At 34.0% G+C, this 19,051-nt stretch overlaps 2 protein-coding genes across 3 annotated transcripts; both read right to left on the bottom strand.

Annotated features, from left to right (window-relative positions):
- Nucleotides 1-550: 550 nt before the first annotated feature.
- On the bottom strand, nt 551-10,552 carry LOC134727268 (dnaJ homolog subfamily B member 1-like). 2 transcript variants are annotated; one of them, XM_063591648.1, is made up of 7 exons: nt 10,456-10,552; nt 7,490-7,596; nt 6,124-6,275; nt 5,415-5,534; nt 2,726-2,823; nt 1,691-1,797; nt 554-781 (listed from the first exon to the last, which is right to left on the bottom strand). In XM_063591648.1, the coding sequence occupies exons 2-7, from the start codon at nt 7,570-7,572 to the stop codon at nt 634-636; spliced, it is 708 nt and encodes a 235-aa protein (XP_063447718.1). In that variant the 5' UTR covers nt 7,573-7,596; nt 10,456-10,552; the 3' UTR covers nt 554-633. The 2 variants fall into 2 exon arrangements, with proteins under 2 accessions (XP_063447719.1, XP_063447718.1); XM_063591649.1 differs by lacking the exons at nt 7,490-7,596; nt 10,456-10,552 and adding an exon at nt 7,283-7,373 and having other exon boundaries at nt 551-781.
- A 2,346-nt stretch (nt 10,553-12,898) lies between these two features.
- On the bottom strand, nt 12,899-15,113 carry LOC134726690 (paired box protein Pax-6-like). The gene is made up of 4 exons (XM_063591105.1): nt 15,051-15,113; nt 14,520-14,621; nt 13,707-13,939; nt 12,899-13,220 (listed from the first exon to the last, which is right to left on the bottom strand). Exons 1-4 carry the CDS (start codon nt 15,111-15,113, stop codon nt 12,899-12,901), a joined length of 720 nt encoding a protein of 239 aa, XP_063447175.1.
- Between the last annotated feature and the right edge of the window lie 3,938 nt (nt 15,114-19,051).

Genomic DNA, 19,051 nt, shown 5'->3' with positions numbered 1-19,051 from the left:
GTGTTGAAGACCGTACTTTGACCTTGAATGGTTTACTTTTACATATCATGACTTGGATTGTGAGTTGTCTCATTTGCACTCATACCATATCTTATATCTATAGATTATGTCGTCAATTTGAAAAATAATATGTCAGCTGTTTAAACTATCCTTAAAGCAGACAGAAGTGTTTCATGTACTTGTCTTTTAATTGCTAAAATTTTCGTTGTACTGCGAACATAAGTGCATGATGTAACTGTTTATCATTACCCTAGTCCTATTACTAGTTTCACATGTGAGATATGAAATATCTCTCCGTACCACCTTTTTTTTTTATCTTGATCCTGGTTCGTACAGTCAAAACCATCACAAAGATAACCAATAGAAACAATACGTTCGTGGAAGAAATAAAACATAATGGAGAAAGAATGAGAGAGAGATAGCATGATCAAGTTCATACATTGCACAACAAGCATTCAAATTAACAGGATCGCAAATATCTTTATATTTTTTTTAAAATGGGCAATTTTCTTATTTCAAATTGACTAGAAAAAAATCTGTTGATTCTATGTCTGGATAATTTATGCCTGTTTCCTTTTACCTCATATGTATTTGTCAGAATAGTTATTAATTATTGTATTACAACAATAATTATTATGAATACGGATTCTTTTTTCTATAATATTTCAATTCTACATTGTTCTCCAAATCATGGTACGCTTGTAGATTACTTGGTTGATAGCCTTTCTTTACATAGTAAGGAATTCTTCTCACACTAGTGAAACGTTGTTCTGTGTATACTCTGAAAAATGAGCAAAGGCGGATAGGGTTCATGCTATATTAACAATTTGAATAGACTTCAAAGAATGTAGCTTTCGGTGTTTATCAAAATGAGAGGCATACATTTACAAAGATTTTAATAGCTAGTAATTAAAGAAGGTATACTAGTATACTCTTCCCTTTCTCCAGATGATAACTTTGAAATACAAAATAGATCTATCTTAAAAGTATCTATCGGTCAAATAAAAAGGAAACATACAGCAGGATCATGCTTACCCAGTATAGGAGTACCAGAGTTCAACCAGGTTGTTTTGACGGGGTTCGAGTACATCAATATATACCAATGTTTGGGTTTTTTTTTGTGAAATTTCGTTTTTTGCCTGGCGTTTTCAGCCTGTAATCGACTTATGAGAATTGAATATTCCTTTTGTATATTCCCCCTGTATTTTGAAATTCCCTTCAAAATTCCCCAGACAGGACACAAATGCTTATGCTAGTTCATTTCTTATGTTTTAACCATGTCTTATTTGATAATTATATACTTGCTCCTAGGCTTCGGTATGCTTTACTTAAAATGTCCTGTACTAAGTTAGGAATATTGCTGTTGTTTAAAATATCTAATAGTTCGTCTGTACGTGTGTTGCATTGGCGATTTTTTTTGTTGCACTTCAGTATTTCTGTTGTTTCGTTGTTTTCGTCTTATAGTTGGTGTGTTGCATTCGGTTTTAGCAAGGAGGTCATATAAACTTCTTGGTTTTAGTTTGCGACCCCAATTTATTTTCTCTCAATCGATTTATGACTTTTGAATAGGGTATACTACTGTTGCCTTCATTTACTTTGTATTAGTTATACGTCATATATGTCGATGGTATAATATCATCAGTGTCGTAACGGTGTGGTCAATCATTACAAAATAATTTAAAAAAAATACCCTGATCTGCGCAGCATGAAAATCTCGTTAGATGAAAACAGATAGCTGACGACTGGATACAACAACAGAATAAGTATAGGTACACCAACCAACAATAAAAATTTGACCTGGAAATAAAAGACAGTGAAAGACAGTTATACTTTTGACGCGACTGTCGTACAAGTGAAATGTTTATCGCTGTAAAACCAGGTTTAATTCACCATTTTCTACGTTTGAAAATGCGTGTACCAAGTCAGGAATATGACAGTTATTGTCCATTCGTTTGATATGTTTTATCCTTTGATTTTGCCATTTTATTAGGAAAATTCCGTTTTGAATTTTCCCCCAAGTTCAGTATTTTTGTGGATTCACTTTTTAAGTTTGTGTTCTAAAGCAATCTGATTAAATATGAAATCTTTTGGAACTCTCGTACTCATTCGAGTATAACGATATGATATCTATATCTTTATTAGATTGTATTCCTTTGATAACTTCTCATATGTACACTGCTTCGTTTTTTTCCTGTCTTTTTAGAAATCATAATACATTTGCCGCCTTATTTTCATAATATCCTGCAAACCTTACAAATAGTTTGAGGTGCCACATAAGTGTCCGACGGTTTGTGTCGTTTCTGCATTTTACCATAAATTCGTCGGATAATTTATCACAGGATATGTATTTAGATATCAACTGGATATATAGCTACCAAGAAATAATTGATTACAGATATGTTTGATTTTCCAAATACATTAACATAAATAGATATAGGAAGATGTGGCATGAGTTCCAATGATACAACTCTCCATCCAAGTCACAATTTATAAAAGTGAACCATTAAAGGTCAAGGTACGGTTTTCAAAATGGAGCATTTGCACTTTGTAACTTTTGTTTTCTTTTTTTAATTGTTGATTTGAATTGAGAAATTCAAACTTTCGAGTCAATTTATGCGATTTTGCTTTTATGAAAAGAGAATTATTTCATTGACAAAACGAAAGCGAAAATACTGAAACATAACGGTATATCATTAAGTTCGTAAATATGCAAAATGATACATACAAAATCTTCGTCCATCCTTTCAAAAAAAGTTTTACGTCGGACAAATGCTTGTTGATGATCACAATATGTCTGATTTTTTGCATTTTGGTCTTCTTCCGCTGAAGAGAAAATGATATTTATTTAATGCGTCACACTGTCCCGATTTTTATATACGATTGACACCCGAATGCGAAAATTGTAAGTTCGTATGTAGTTGGTCCCGATCTCGTTAAAATACCAAAAAGTAACCGAAGCAAGTACGATGAATAACGAAGTCTATACGATGATGCCGAATTATATATGATAGCAAAAGATGGACATACGAACGTTAACCGAAGACAGGTTTTTAAGCTTCATTTCTCAGCCGAAGCCTACACTATGGATTACGAAGGATATGCGATGGATTACGAAGGCTTTACGATGGATAAAGATGATTGTGCGATGGCAATACGATGTCTAAAAGACGTCGTGTACAGCTTACGATCCATTTAAAATTGTTATGGACACTCTAGAACCAAAAATGCTCAAAACTTGATATGGTGTTACTCGTTAAGAATATCTTAAGCGCTATTGACTTTTAAGTTCAAAGGTCAAGGTCACAGTGGCAGTCGTAATACAAGGCAATATCACATAAAGATTTTAACCACATTTGGTATATTGTTCTCCTTGTAATGATCTGACATTTTTTTACGTTCGAGGCCAAAGGTCAAGGTCATGCAGATGAACTTGTTTTTGCCTCCTTGAAATAGCATGATACACAAAAAGTTGGTGGCTCATTTTTTTTACCTGCTGGCTCTAAAGACAATATTAAAGGTATATCCAGTTACTGAATGTTTTGGTTGATTTCTAAAAAAATAGTTTATGTATCAAATATGCATATTCAATTTACCATTTTCTGCATATGTCATATACAAATATAGTGTCCATATTTGTTCCCAATATGTTACATACGAGGGGATGCCACGCTCGGCATTGCCTTGTTTGAACTGTAATATGTATGCACTAGTCTGAATAATCACCCATATGCATATATGCCCATGTTTACTGATCTATCTTAAAGGTAAGATAATGGGTTCGTTGATCCCTTTTATTCAAACAGAGCTCTTTCCAGGAGAATATCGTAATTATATAGACAAAAGGAATGATATGGGGAAAGCAGCAAATGCGGCAAAATATGACATATAGAAAACAAAATGGTTATGGAGTAAACATTCGTGTGACAACAACTCAGACGATACACAAAAAAATCAAAATATTGAAGAAAAGGTTGGTTTTCCTATATACGTGTACCTGAAGTGTTGGTGTACGAGGCGCGTTTATGATTTTCATTATATATTACTTGATATGAAAAATTGACAATTTGTTTTTATTTTACTTGTAAAAGTTAATCCTGAGCCTTTAATAGCTGCTCTTCTTGTTCCATTTGAATTAATAGAAACAACGCTGTAGCCTTTCTTGTTCTCATAGAATTATATGATATGAGCTCCATGTTTTGTGAACGTCTTTCTTAACTGTCGTATTAGACTGACCAGAGCATATCGCGCATGGCACTTTAAATGTGTTTTAGCGCGAAAATTAACTTACATTCAGCTTGATTTATTGCCGTCGTAGTTCCATCTGTCGCCTTCGTACTTTTATTCGACGGAAACACGACGGGATAACGAGGTCTTCACGAAGTCGTGTTGCCATCGTTAGACCTTCGGATAGCTTCGTCATTCATTCGTGTAGACATCGTAATGTAAAAACTGTCCGATGGAAAAGATGGAAACACGAATGCAATACGATGTTCAAAGATACATTCCCGGTGACATTACGGTGCTGAGGATGGTGATACGAACTCAATACGAACCCTCAACATCGGACGCACCTTCGGGGATTTTTTAACATGTTAAAAAAATTAGAACCCTTTACGAAGTTGTCCCCGAAGGCTAGAAAAAGTGGACGATGGTTCTACGGTGTTAAAGATGGCACTACGAATAGCCCGATCTGGATGCGATAAGTCCCGATTTTGAAAATTTTCATAATCGTGTTGTCATCAGCGTAAAAATCGGGACAGTGTGACGCGGGCATTAAGGAATGACTGTAATATTTTTTCTGTCTATGAAGAAATAACATAAAAAATTTGGTGCACACTGAATAACGCGCGTAGCGGATTATTGTTTTCTTTTGAAAAGCCCTATCCAGATTCGTTCGAGTCCAAAAGTGTTAAATATCCAGTACCAAAACAAATGTTGATTTATCATTTATTTTTTACAAGTACCTGTTGTTATCTCTTATCGCTACATTCGGAGTCCAGCATTATTAATAGAAGGACTCTGACCTGTTTACACCGATCCCTGTCGTATAGGTAGGTGTTACTGTAAAAAAAAAAACGCCTGTCCTTTTTCTGAGCGGTAGCGAGCCAATATAGCAATATGAATGTACAAAACCCTATTGCAGTGTTTGTGGATAACATAGCCGGGCTTACGATTAACTTCTAAGGAATTGCTAAAAAAAATGGATAAAAGTAAAAATGATCTTTAACAAGCGCGTGATAGGAAATGAAAAAAAATGTCTACAAATATGAAGAAAGGTCTACACTGAACTTATTAGAACGCAGGTGGAAAATATTATCTATGTCCAAGAAAGCTGGAACGTGTGTTCATACGCTTAACTTGTCCACTAGCCCCATTCTCCCTTACTTACAATTTTGATTACGAGATAATTTTACCTGGATAACTATGAGACCTGTTCCTTTGTCTCAAGAGTTCTTCAATTTTGGGTAGCTCTACTGTGTCATATAGATGTTTACCCTCTGTGTCACTCAGTTTGTCATAAGCGTTGTTTATCACTTAAATAAATAATCATTACATGCTTATGATGTATAAAATGCTTATACTATATTCGAATAGAAGAATGCTCTGCTTCAGATTCTGATATTACTTTCCTTAACGAATGCATCTTATAAAATATATTTCGGATGGCAAATAAAGGAGACGTTTATCAATCCATGACACACAATTTCAACGTACTTAATAGAAGAGACAGCATTTTTCTGTTTTTTTCGCCTCAAATTAGTACATGGTAGTTTTAAATACTGGAAAATATATTCAACATAACATTAAGCAGCAGAGTCGCATTGTTTGCTATGTTTGTTTGAATGTTTGGAAACAGCAGGTAAGTAGTCTGTTTACTATATACTGGACTTTGATTGGACAATAAATATAAACTTCATTTCAAGGTAGGTTTCACATTGTATGTCAATTTTTATTTTCCAATCAAATCCCAGCATATATCAAACAGACTGAAATTACGCCTACCTATTGCCAACATCCAAGCAAACATAGCAAGCAAGTCGGACAAAGTTTTGTTTTGCATGCTTTTATAGAAAAGCTGGTACATATACATTAAATAGATCATCTGACTTAGACATCTGGTACCTTTGCATGCTTCCTCTGCTCTTGGTGCTTTGTTTTTATCAGGATGTAGTTGTAAAGACAGCCTCCTGTACGACTTTGATATAACTTCTATAGGTGACCGTCTCGGAACTTCAAGGATGTCGTAATACATACATTCTTGATAGGCTAATGTCCTATTAAAACGATTCAAAAAAACTATTTCCAATTTTATGTATTATGTCAAATTGAGATTCAACATTTATTCACACTCAAATTGAAAGAAAAACTGATAATTTTTGAGATAACATACTGATTAATTGAGAGTATCTCTTGTGGTAGATGATAACAGAGCAAATTACTAACAAAACTTATTTTCATGGTATAAAAAAACTTCTGTCTGTTCTTTTAACTTTTTTGGATTCGGCCTTTTTAACTTTTTTGGAATTAAGCGTCACTGGTGAGTCTTTTGTAGATGAAAAGCGCATATGGCGTAATTACAAAATTTAATCCTGGTATCTATGATGAGTTCATTTACAACCACTGAGTCTGGTTTGGTGCCACTGCTGGTGTAGTTTTAATTCCCCGAGTGTATCACCAGTCCAGTAGTTATGCGCTGACATACATTATCATTGATATGGTCTTATTTCTAAATTAATTGTTTACAAAACTTTTGAATTTTTGATATTACTAAGGCTTTTCTACCTCAGGAATAGATTACTGGCTTAGATGTATTTGGCATACTTTGAGGAATTCTGGTCCTCAATGCTCTTGATTTGACCTTTTAATACAACTTTTTTCGATTCGGTCTTTTTTATTTTTTTTTGGATTCGAGCGTCACTGATGAGTCTTTTGTAGACGAAAACGCGCGTCTGGCGTAATTACAAAATTTAAACCTGGTATCTATTATGAGTTTATTTCCATTCAAAACTTATCAAAGTCGGAGATGGCAGAGAAACGTCGATCACACATGATGTTGGTTTCATTCATATGTTGAAGACGTGTAAATACTATGCCTATGTATATCTTTAGTGAGGTTACCAATATCACTTGAATTCAGATATCAAATTAAGGAAAAAAGAAAGTGTTTTACTATGTTTAAGTATTTGTTTTTGTTTTTCACTTCTAGTTTAGCTAAATATACACGGACCAATCTCTGTCAGTGAAACCTACAAATAATATCATCAAAAACAATTCACTTTACCTGTCCACGAGTACTTGTTGTTGCATTGTTTTCGTGGCTATCAACACTTCCGTTTTCCGTTTTGGTTTTCGAAAAATCAAAAATGAAAAACGAAAACACTTTCACATTAACACATTTCAAAACGAAAACCGATTGAACGCAAATATACACGGACCAATTTCTGTGAAACCTACATCTCGCTGCATTAAATTAAACAATTCACTTTACCTGTCCACCAGTACTTGTTGCTCTTTGGTATAATATCCAATATTGCTTTCATGGCTATTGTCGTTATCTTCATTTTGTGTCATTATGGAAAATTTCTAGATGTGCCACTAAAATAATGAAAATTGCATATAATAAAAAAGCAAACGTTTGTTTTTATTGGTCAATGAGACATAGTAACCAACGTTACAAAGAAATTTGGAAGGCAAAAGACATGTGTCTACTGTCTACAACATATAAAACAAGCTCTTAACCGTCTCGAATCAGGCCCGTAGCCAGGAATTTCCAAAGGGGGGTTCGATGGACTCACAAACTCGACTTTAACAGTCACAATTCCAACAGAACATTGACTTTAACAGTGCTTATTCGTTTTCAAGGTGGCGTATGCGAATCTATATTTGTGAAAGAATTTTTTATAATAAAAAGGATCTGCTATCGAATTTTCCAAATAAATAAAAACAAACCAAACCAAACAACAGGTGCAGTCAAACATCCAAACAAAATCTTTGCATCTACAAAAGAATGTTGTAAAGATTTGTCCTGTTTTTAGTTGCTTACACCATTTGCAAGTCAAGTTCACTGATCGAAATCGAAGAAAAATAAAAACTTGTGGAAACGAACGAAATCTGTTACAGATACGACCATAGTGCGAACGGTAAGGCGGGACGAAAGAACACCACCGTCTAAAAAGGAAAACTAGGGAACAGTAAGGCGGGACGAAAGAACACCACCGTCTAAAAAGGAAAACTAGGGAACAGTAAGGCGGGACGAAAGAACACCACCGTCTAAAAAGGAAAACTAGGGAACAGTAAGGCGGGACGAAAGAACACCACCGTCTAAAAAGGAAAACTAGGGAACAGTAAGGCGGGACGAAGGGAACACCACAGTCTAAAAAGGAAAACTAGGGAACAGTAAGGCGGGACGAAAGAACACCACCGTCTAAAAAGGAAAACTAGGGAACAGTAAGGCGGGACGAAAGAACACCACCGTCTAAAAAGGAAAACTAGGGAACAGTAAGGCGGGACGAAGGGAACACCACCGTCTAAAAAGGAAAACTAGGGAACAGTAAGGCGGGACGAAAGAACACCACCGTCTAAAAAGGAAAACTAGGGAACAGTAAGGCGGGACGAAAGAACACCACCGTCTAAAAAGGAAAACTAGGGAACAGTAAGGCGGGACGAAAGAACACCACCGTCTAAAAAGGAAAACTAGGGAACAGTAAGGCGGGACGAAAGAACACCACCGTCTAAAAAGGAAAACTAGGGAACAGTAAGGCGGGACAAAGGGAACACCACAGTCTAAAAAGGAAAACTAGGGAACAGTAAGGCGGGACGAAAGAACACCACCGTCTAAAAAGGAAAACTAGGGAACAGTAAGGCGGGACGAAGGGAACACCACAGTCTAAAAAGGAAAACTAGGGAACAGTAAGGCGGGACGAAAGAACACCACCGTCTAAAAAGGAAAACTAGGGAACAGTAAGGCGGGACAAAGGGAACACCACAGTCTAAAAAGGAAAACTAGGGAACAGTAAGGCGGGACGAAAGAACACCACCGTCTAAAAAGGAAAACTAGGGAACAGTAAGGCGGGACGAAAGAACACCACCGTCTAAAAAGGAAAACTAGGGAACAGTAAGGCGGGACGAAGGGAACACCACAGTCTAAAAAGGAAAACTAGGGAACAGTAAGGCGGGACGAAAGAACACCACCGTCTAAGAAGGAAAACTAGGGAACAGTAAGGCGGGACGAAGGGAACACCACAGTCTAAAAAGGAAAACTAGGGAACAGTAAGGCGGGACGAAAGAACACCACCGTCTAAGAAGGAAAACTAGGGAACAGTAAGGCGGGACGAAGGGAACACCACAGTCTAAAAAGGAAAACTAGGGAACAGTAAGGCGGGACGAAAGAACACCACCGTCTAAAAAGGAAAACTAGGGAACAGTAAGGCGGGACGAAGGGAACACCACAGTCTAAAAAGGAAAACTAGGGAACAGTAAGGCGGGACGAAGGGAACACCACAGTATAAAAAGGAAAACTAGGGAACAGTAAGGCGGGACGAAGGGAACACCACAGTCTAAAAAGGAAAACTAGGGAACAGAAAGTCGTCTCGTTTGTCGAAATTCATTTAATTAGTTTCCCGTTTGAAACTGACTATCGAAATCTACAAAAAAGGACAAGTCTTCTTGATATTTATCATATTTCTTTAAAGTCAGTTTCTCGTTTCCGCATTTCAGAAGCAATTTTTGGTTATCCAAAGTTAAAATTTCACCAAGATTTAAATGTGATATGTTTATCAATTGCATGAATGTTAACCAGATCTTATAGTTCGGTCACAAGCTCTAAATATTGTTCTGTAAGTAGGCTTATAAATATAAATTCAGTTATGACAAGGAATACTAGGTCTCTTTCTATAAAACTTCATTATCATCTTTCAAGCTAGGACTGTCGACATTACAGTTTATAAAACAAAACCAATGGTCACTCACCAGTTTCAATTATAAAACCGAGCTTATGGACACTCACCAGTAACAGTTTACATTGACATACACCTGAACGCCTGAACTCATAAAATATAATGTCCTATACATCGTACGTTACACTGAAACCAGGAATAAAAAAAAAAAGTTTATTCGCGAATTATTCAATATACATATGGAATTTGTTATGACAACTTACAATATGTTATGGAAAGTTCATAAGGGGAAGATCTAAATATTCTGAAAACAAAGAGTCCGGTTATTCCATGTGAAAATTTGAAATTCAACTTTCTTTTTGTTATTTTGTTGTGTCCTATTTTGTTGTCGGAAATATAAGAGGGTCTGGCGAGAGAAAATAATTCTATTTTGATTAGACTCTTCCATTCACCCTCTTATATTTCCGACAACAATATAGGACACCAACTAAATGAAACACATTTGAAAACCGCTATTTACATTTGTTAAAATAGTTGAAATGATAATCTGTGTACTTACAATTCTTATCTCATATATTTATCATTGACAAAGCACTATAAATAGATCGTATGCATAGTAATTCTTCCTTGTTAATCTAGTTATGATATATATCTATCTATAAAAAAACTACTGTAAAGCTGCCAAATAAAGGTTATAAACAGTTTACAGTGGGTTTAATTTCGTTGCACATTATACATTACACGTTTATTACATAAGAAATTTCAAACAATGCTGATCCATTAAAAAACCAAATAATAGATCAAGTTTCTATTCATTAAGTCGACCATACATTCTTAGCCATGTTAGCTTTCCATTGATTTATAATTTAGCCGTATGGTAGGTGCATTAAAAATGTAAACTTGGCTCCCATGTTACTCGCCTACCAGTTAAGCACCGACGTTACTATGTTTATACTATTTTCAAAATGCAATGATTCTTTTTTTTTACCTTAATCATGCGGAAGATAATAATTTTCGTAATTTCTTTGAAGTTTTGATAAGTTTAACTTTTAGTTTTTTCACACAAGTATTTTGGCAATTAGATAATGAAGTTTTATATTTGTGTCTGTCTTAAAATGTGTTTTAGAAATAATAAACTTGCACGTTTCCTTAAAAATATATATATACCATTAAAAAAGGTCATTTGCAACTTTGTAGTTAAGTTAAGATTTATTTGAGTCATACTGCTCATAGAAACAATAAAACGTATGAAAGTATGTGACATTTTATACCAAAAAAGGTGTGTTCTTGTGTGTATATATTTTAAACTGAAATCTAAAATAAAAACAGAATTGTAGCAAACAGCTTGTGAATTTAAGATATCTCTGCATAGTTTCTTTGACAACCTAATAAAGCATCAGCTGACTTCCTTACTATTTTTTCAAAACCTAAACACCATGTTTATTATAAGCTGTGGAACCGTAAATCTTTATTATGTTTTCTGATATGTGCGTACTAAATTGTCCAAAATAATCATTAGGACGCGAGAGCTTCGGTTCTGCAGGTATACTGAGTGGTTTACAAGCCTGCTACTCGTGTGATACAGTAACCATATAATATGTATAACTCCATATTTCGATCTCTGGCAACAATTGCATCGAAACACAGAGTGTAAAACTAGATTCAGTATCTATGCTTCACATTTTTCATTTAGGGCCCAAATTCAAAGTGCTACATGCGGTAAAGGGTTTGAACTTTGTTGAAGGTCGTAGAATGACATATAGTTGGTCATTTCTATGACATTTGGTCTCTAGCGGCGAGTTGTCTTTTTGGCAATCATACCAAATCTTCTTATTTTTACATAGTATTCTATGTATATATATATATGGGCGGAAGACCTATACTATTCAGATTGTCCGTCCGTCCGCATCAAATCATGTCCGTTCTATAAAACGACCACACAGTTCAGTAATAAAACATGGCATGATTATTCTCAAACTGTTCTCTGAAACACATGAACAACAAGCTTGTTTCAACTTTATAGCCACCCATGCGCGTGCGCACAGAAATCATTTCGTGTCTTTTGCATATTGAGCACATTAAGTCTTTGCAACGTTCATGTATTGTTTTCATAGCCAGGAAGTCTTCTTAAATCGGTGATTAAAGCTTGAAATAAGGCATATAAACCTCGCCACATTTTCCATATGCCTATCATAACTCAAAAGCCGAATTTTCCACAAGAAACTCATAAATCGACTGTTAACGCTCTGGCTAAAAAACTGTCATCGATCAAAAGACAAACCGTATACAAAAGTTATGGGAAGAGTAAAGCGCCCACAAATTTTTTAACCCCCACGTTTTTTGTATATACCTATCCCGCGTATCTGGTTCCTGTTATTCATTGGTTGCCGTTGGTTGCTGTCTATCATGAAAACAAAAAGTTGCGGTATGATTGCCTTCACAAGAGACCAAATACCACAGAAATCAACAATGAGCTAAGCCCATACCGCATAGTCAGCTGTAAAGACTCCGAAATCAAAAATGTAAAACAATTCAAACGAGAAAACTAACGACTTAAATAATGTACAAAAAAAATAAACGAAAAAAACAAAAAATTGTAATAAAAAAAAGAATAATCATCGGTCATCGTTCAGGAACATTCGGATACACTTGATCACATTTGTATTATGAAACAATTGCCGATTTTTAAAACATATAAGCAGATTTTTTTTTAAAGTTTAGATGGATACACATGTTATATGTTACAGTTTCTAGGACACCTACGTATGTGGGAATTCTCGCTACATTGAAGACCCATTGGTAGCCTTCGGCTGTTGTCTGCTCTATGGTCGGGTGGTTGTCGCTTTGACACGTTCACCATGTCCTTTCTCAATTTTATCTAATACAAGATTAAGAAATGAATAAAGAAATACATTCTAATGAATACAGCACTTTATATATGATATAATAGGATATGTACAAATTAGATAACTGGTACTACAATAGTACAATAATAACACAGTTTATAATAAAGTCAACTGCTGATTGGTCACTTGCGTTTGCGGAAAAAATGGATAGTTAGAAAACATGCATGATCGAACAGGTGCTGGTTGAATAGAACTTGTCACGTATGGTGACCAGAAACCAGGGGGAGTCACATGACCGCGGTACTGTATATCGATTGGATAGTCAGGTCTTGTTGATGCTGGGTTCACACTACAGTCTTTCAAAATGTCATTTGCACAAGACGAATAGTCAAACGGTGGTGATGGAGTTGTGTATCCAAAGTTATGCTCCCATGGTAAAGGTGTGGACAGTACGTCAGCATTTGGCTTGTAGTGTAAGCTAAAAAATAAAATGTGCAATGTAGAAAAAAGGCAAGCAGTTTAAATAATACATACATTAAAACAAGATTATACCGTTCAATTCATGTATTACTGTTTCTATATTATGAGTAGGTTGAATGATTAAAGACACGAACCCTTGTGATTTTGTTATCTTATCTAAAAAGCAATTTTCGTTGGTTTTACGTACGGTATAATTTGAGAATGGAAATTAAGAATGTATCAAAGACAAAACAATCCGACAAAAGGACAGAAAACAGCCGAAGTCTACCAATAGGTCGTCATCTAAGCGAGAAAAATCCCACACTGGAGACAGGTTTCCACTGGCCCCTAAACAAAATGTGTACTAGTTCAATGAAAATTGATGCTTTAATCGCAGTGAAGTCAATTATTGCCTAAGCTGTATAACCTGAAGATTTATCATGTATTTTTTACATTTCCAGCAGATGACTGCGTTTGTTGGGATTTTACTAAGAGATAAACTTACTTTGAAACTGGTTTCTTATTATCAACGGTGTGTTGGTGATTTGCTGTCGAGACTGTTAACACATGTGGTCTTCCTAAAATATCAGATGTTGGCTTCATTGGTCGTCTCGGTTCACTTGGGATGGTTAAAACTGGCGGTCTGTTTTCTTGGTCATACATCTGATTTCTCATCCATGTAACTTGTGAATCCTTGTATTGTCTTTTAAACTTAGATCTTCTGTTTTGAAACCAGATCTGAAAAAGAAATGACCTCTGTATTAAACCGATTGTCTTTCTGGTTGTGTTGCTATAGTGACAATATCAATTTTATCAGACTCGAATTCAACATGAGATGCTTTTTAATCAATATAGAATATCGCTGTCATTTGGAGATTAAACTTTTTAAACACGTATTTTTTAAGCCATCGGTGACAAAATAACAAGATTGATGAATCTTTCAGGTAATTCCATTTTTTTAAAATTATGTACACATCATATAACATGGAAATTAAATATATTGATTAAAATTTTGTTTACTTAAAGTTCAGCGACAAATATTACATATCAAAAAGTGGGAGAAGTGGTATGATTGCTAATGACACATCTAACCATCAGTCAAATTTAGAATAAAGGGGAAGTAAGAAGTTATAGGCCACTGTCGATACATATTCCGGCGCGAAAATACAATGTCAATGTATACAATAAATCGATTTTACCAGGTGAAAAGTTCTAAATATTTTCCCCGTACCTAGTTTTTAGAATTGCAAAATCGATTTTATATTTCAGACCCGGAAATCATCTGATTTTTTTTATGAAAATGAATAAGCATACTTACAGACACCTTTTCATTTGAGATTTCTAACTGATCAGCTAATTCGTCTGTAGTGAGAGAATCTGGGTACTGGTTAGAGATAAACACTCTCTCCAAAGCTTCAAGCTAGCAACATAAAGAATATAGGTTTTATTCATTTGCAACATTTATAATAATGAAAACAATAAGATTCATGTTTTAATCTTTAAATGAAAAAAAATCTATAACAAGTTGCCAAATATGAATATAAAGAACAACCTGTTTTCCATCTAGAATTTTAAATGCATTCAGAAAGCGGTCGTTTTGATTATTTTATTTATTTTAACGTCAAAACAAAGGTAACTGCCTAAAATTACAAGTAAATAATCTTATGTGAAAAAGTTTGATTTCCGTAAAGGTATATTTTGTTATTTTTAGATTAAGACCTAAAAATGCTTTTACATTCAATAACCACAAAGAATCAAAAAGAAAATCTCCCTTTGCAGAATTTTGAGAGATTTCGACAGAGGACAATGTAACACAATATAAATGATATCAAAAATATCAATCTCATACCTGTTCCTTGGTATATTTAGTTCTTTGACGCTTTGATTTGGCTGTCATTGTTCCACTACCCATGTCTGAAAATAAGTAAATAAATTAAAAACAGAAAATATAACTTCAATTACACTGACAGCTTTCACTTGACGGCTATTTCTCAAAACGAGATATAAGACAATTGTCGCCTATATTTAAAGTTTTTGTAAATGTTTTAACTCAGTTATATGTATACTGAATCTGACATTTGTTTTTAAAATACTCTATATTTTCAGGAAATATATTGTTAAAATAATTGCGAAATCTTCCTTTAAAAGAATTCATTACAATATACTGTCTATAAATGCAGTATAATTATTAATAACATAAAATATACTTACTTAAGTTTTAAAAAGTATTCTTTACGACAAGAAAGCAAAATGAAATATAAAAATCTGTTTTGGAAATTTAGTTTATAAAGATTTTTGAGTGAACTTTGTAATACATATTTTCTTTGATATTGCCGACATTTAGGATAATATCGTACCAATCTGTTTATTGATTTCTTTTATTAAGATAATTGCAATCATATGTTTTGTCAAACCCAAGCCCAGTCAGTGCTTCCTTCAAACCCAAGCCCAGTCAGTGCTTCCTTCAAACAGAAGATTTCAGGTAAAGCACACGGAACCTAATCAAAACATTGAGAAACCACCATATGTGAACTCTGTTAAGCAATCACTAATGACTTTGATCTTGCACAACCCAAGCCCTATTCGCAATTTTTTAGGGAATTTGTTCTATTTTTTATTGTTATATTTATAAATCTTGAACAAAAATCTTGAAAATAGAAGAACGTTAAAGATTTTGAGTTCAAGCAAAATTATGTATATTGTCCACCAAATAACTTTTATAAAAATCCTTTCATTTTTGTTTTTATCTATGATGAAATTGATGTTAAAACGTTAGAAAATACACAATTAAGGTGTAGTTTATTTGTCTTCACTTTTTTCATGTGGCTATTTTTATGTTTTTGTTTAACAACTTTTGCATGTCCTGAGTTCCCTTTGTTTTATATTTTCATAATTGTGTATTGCATTTATGGCTAACCCTTTGTTATAAATCAAATGTTTAAGTTTTAAATTTGCTGCTTACTTCAAAGTAATTTTAGTTAAGCCTGATTTGCAGAACGGAAGATCGATTTACAACGCTCAATAACTGTTCAGTGTAATATGTGGAATATGGTTCAAATGACGAAATTATTGGGCATGATAGCATATTAGATATCTATACATAAAATAATAATACAATCGGTATTTGTAAAAGGAAAGAAAATAAACGTTACTGGCAAAAGTTTCGTAGTCATTTATTACAGTGTTGTAGGTCAACATAGTCCGAAAGCCAAAAACGTAATACAAAAGTTGTATTAAAATGTAAAACTACGGATTGTGTCTATTTCTTGTTTTTTTTTTAAATTAACCAATATAATGTTCGTTTCTTTTTAAAGAAAGAAACTTAAAATGGCTAGTAACTTACATATATTTCATTGATTTAATTATACATGGTTTTTTTCTTCATTTTGTTGCTGCAGCGTCATTTTAATAATAAGTGACAGTTTTCAATTCATACATTATGTTTGTTTTTCATCCCTTCATCCCACCATACAGAGGAAGCATGTACTGACAAAAAGGAACATATTGGGAATTCACGTATGTCATTTTTAAGCAAGAAAAAAAGACCTTTAACTAAATTTGTCTTTGTATTCTCTAAAAGCACATAATAACACTATCTTCTCGCTTTCTATCTTAAATTCTATCGTTCATTTTTGTTCCTATCACACAATAAGGGTTTCTAAATGTCAAATTTATACATTATCTGACAATTTAGCCCTCAACCTGTCAGTAACTACGAGTACATTCATATACAGATATGTACTTAGTAAAATTGAGAATGGAAATGGGAAATGTGTCAAAGAGAAAACAACCCGACCATAGAAAAAACAACAGCAGTATATTTTTTGTTATGGAGTTGTATAAATACCGTGCTATGAACTGTGATAAATGTTTTCTGCTTAAACCCTTTTCAATTGATTATTATAGTTTGCTCTTATATAGTTCTGTAAAACTACTGTCTGGAGGGGGGTGGCGCCAGAAAACAAGTTTTACACAGTCACATTCTGAATGCACGTCCCAAGTCGGAATGTAATTCGGTGGTTGTCGTATCTTTCGTATTTTGTTCATTGTTTTGTTCGTGAATCAGGCCATTATATTTCTTGTTTGAATTGTTTTCCATATTCAGTTCCAGAGCCTTTTAAAGCTAACTTTGCGATATTGGTTTTGCTCATTGTTGAAACCCATACGGTGAACAGTTTTCTTGGTGTTTACTTCTACGTCGTTAGGTATCTGGTCGTGAGTTGTCTCATTTGTGTCTAATCCATTTTGCTTTAATTACCTTATTTATAAGCTAAGCAAATACACACAAAAGGTGTGGAAGTGTAAGAAACAGCACTATTATGTTTCAAAGCTGTAACATTAAGCATAAAAGTTCTTCTAAGCACATGCATTGTAAGAGAAAAATGTGTCAGCATTCCATGAGTTTATTAGACTCTTAAATTGGATAAAAGATGTTTCAGTTCTAATGTGGTATGGCAACTCATTCCATAGTTTGGCTGCAGAATATCTGAAGGATTTCAAGCCATACCTTGTAGTTTATGGCTTTAAATCCATTGTTGCGCTTTAGTTTTTATGTTGCTGCTTTAATATTGCGTTAAGCGTAATGCTCATGCATGAACATACCATATAGTATTTAGATTAGTTCAACCTTGCCTAAATGTGCATGAAATATAAACGGTCAACAGATCAAAGAGCTTATGTTATTGTTATATGACATGCCAACTTAAAATAAAGCTTTTGAATTTGAATATAAATTGATCTCCGTCGTGTGCGCTTATCTTTCAAGTGGTCAGCAAAACATTTTTTTATTCTATTTTGAGCTTGCTTGTCCCAATTTAGGAAAATTTTGTCATCGTCGGTAATTTGTTTTTTCTTCATAATTTACCTCCTTAAACATTTTATTTTGTTTGATTTTTTCGTTTTTTTCCCCGTCAAATTCCTTCACACCTTGACAAAACTGATTTACAACATGACGTATGCAATGAAAAGTGAATACTAAATTATCTAAACTACAAGGTAAAAATGTCGATATTTAAAAAAAAATGATATACATGGATGACTGTTACTGTAACATATATATGAAATTCTATTTTTGTCGAATACATTTATAAACATGTATATATAAAAAAGGCGATGTGGTACGATTACCAATGAAACAACTATCCACCAAAGTTCAAATAATGTAAAAGTAAGCATTTATAGACAACCTCACGGTTTAAACAACGAGAAAAACACATACTGTATAGTCGACTACAAATAGGCCCGACATAAAAAATATGAAACATCAATTGAGAAAACTAAACAGCGCCTAATTTATAACAGAACAATTATCGAAAACAGATATGATAGACATGAACCAACGACAACCACTGAGCTACTGGGTTCTGACTTGTTACAGACACATATATAATGTGACGGGATGAAGTATGATTGTGAGCTTTAGATCCACCCTGATCTGGAACAGTGGTGCAACAGCACAGCATAAAAACACACTTTACAAATCAGTTGAGAAAGATTTGACTCATTAAATTGGAACAAAGCCGAAACACATAAACAAAAGCACAGACCGGACGTGGCATTCCTTATTTCTAGCAACAAAAAATACACTTAGTAAAGCTCTGAAAGTACTCGCAGTTATTGACACCCAGTTCAAAACCAATAACAACTATGGCTGTTGTCTCGTTGATTATATCGACTTTTCACTTATTTCATCAAATAAACGAATCTCAACGATGATGTTTTTATTAGACGATAGAATATGGTTAAGGTGGTATATGTCTGATTTCGCTTTTACTAAAAATATAGGCATGGAATTGTCACTTTGAAAAGACTTGCAAAAAATTACTTGTAGATTTGCTAAATTCTGTTTTC

The sequence above is a fragment of the Mytilus trossulus genome, chromosome 7 (genome assembly GCF_036588685.1).
Source record: "Mytilus trossulus isolate FHL-02 chromosome 7, PNRI_Mtr1.1.1.hap1, whole genome shotgun sequence".
Lineage (NCBI taxonomy): Eukaryota > Metazoa > Mollusca > Bivalvia > Mytilida > Mytilidae > Mytilus > Mytilus trossulus.
Note: the sequence above shows the minus strand (reverse complement) of the source record. Positions and strands in the feature narration are given on the sequence as shown.

What these genes read in the sequence shown, in the direction of transcription:
- LOC134727268 (XM_063591648.1), bottom strand. Translation starts at nt 7,572, where the DNA reads ATGACACAAAATGAAGATAACGACAATAGCCATGAAAGCAATATTGGA. An exon ending in CAGGTCTCATAGTTATCCAG is followed by an intron (nt 2,824 to 5,414) that starts GTAAAATTATCT and finishes TTTTCTCTTCAG; the next exon opens with CGGAAGAAGACCAAAATGCA. An exon ending in TTCATGCTGCGCAGATCAGG is followed by an intron (nt 782 to 1,690) that starts GTATTTTTTTTA and finishes CTCATTTTTCAG; the next exon opens with AGTATACACAGAACAACGTT.
- LOC134726690 (XM_063591105.1), bottom strand. Translation starts at nt 15,113, where the DNA reads ATGGGTAGTGGAACAATGACAGCCAAATCAAAGCGTCAAAGAACTAAA. An exon ending in CTAAATATACCAAGGAACAG is followed by an intron (nt 14,622 to 15,050) that starts GTATGAGATTGA and finishes TTATGTTGCTAG; the next exon opens with CTTGAAGCTTTGGAGAGAGT. An exon ending in AATAAGAAACCAGTTTCAAA is followed by an intron (nt 13,221 to 13,706) that starts GTAAGTTTATCT and finishes TTTATTTTTTAG; the next exon opens with CTTACACTACAAGCCAAATG.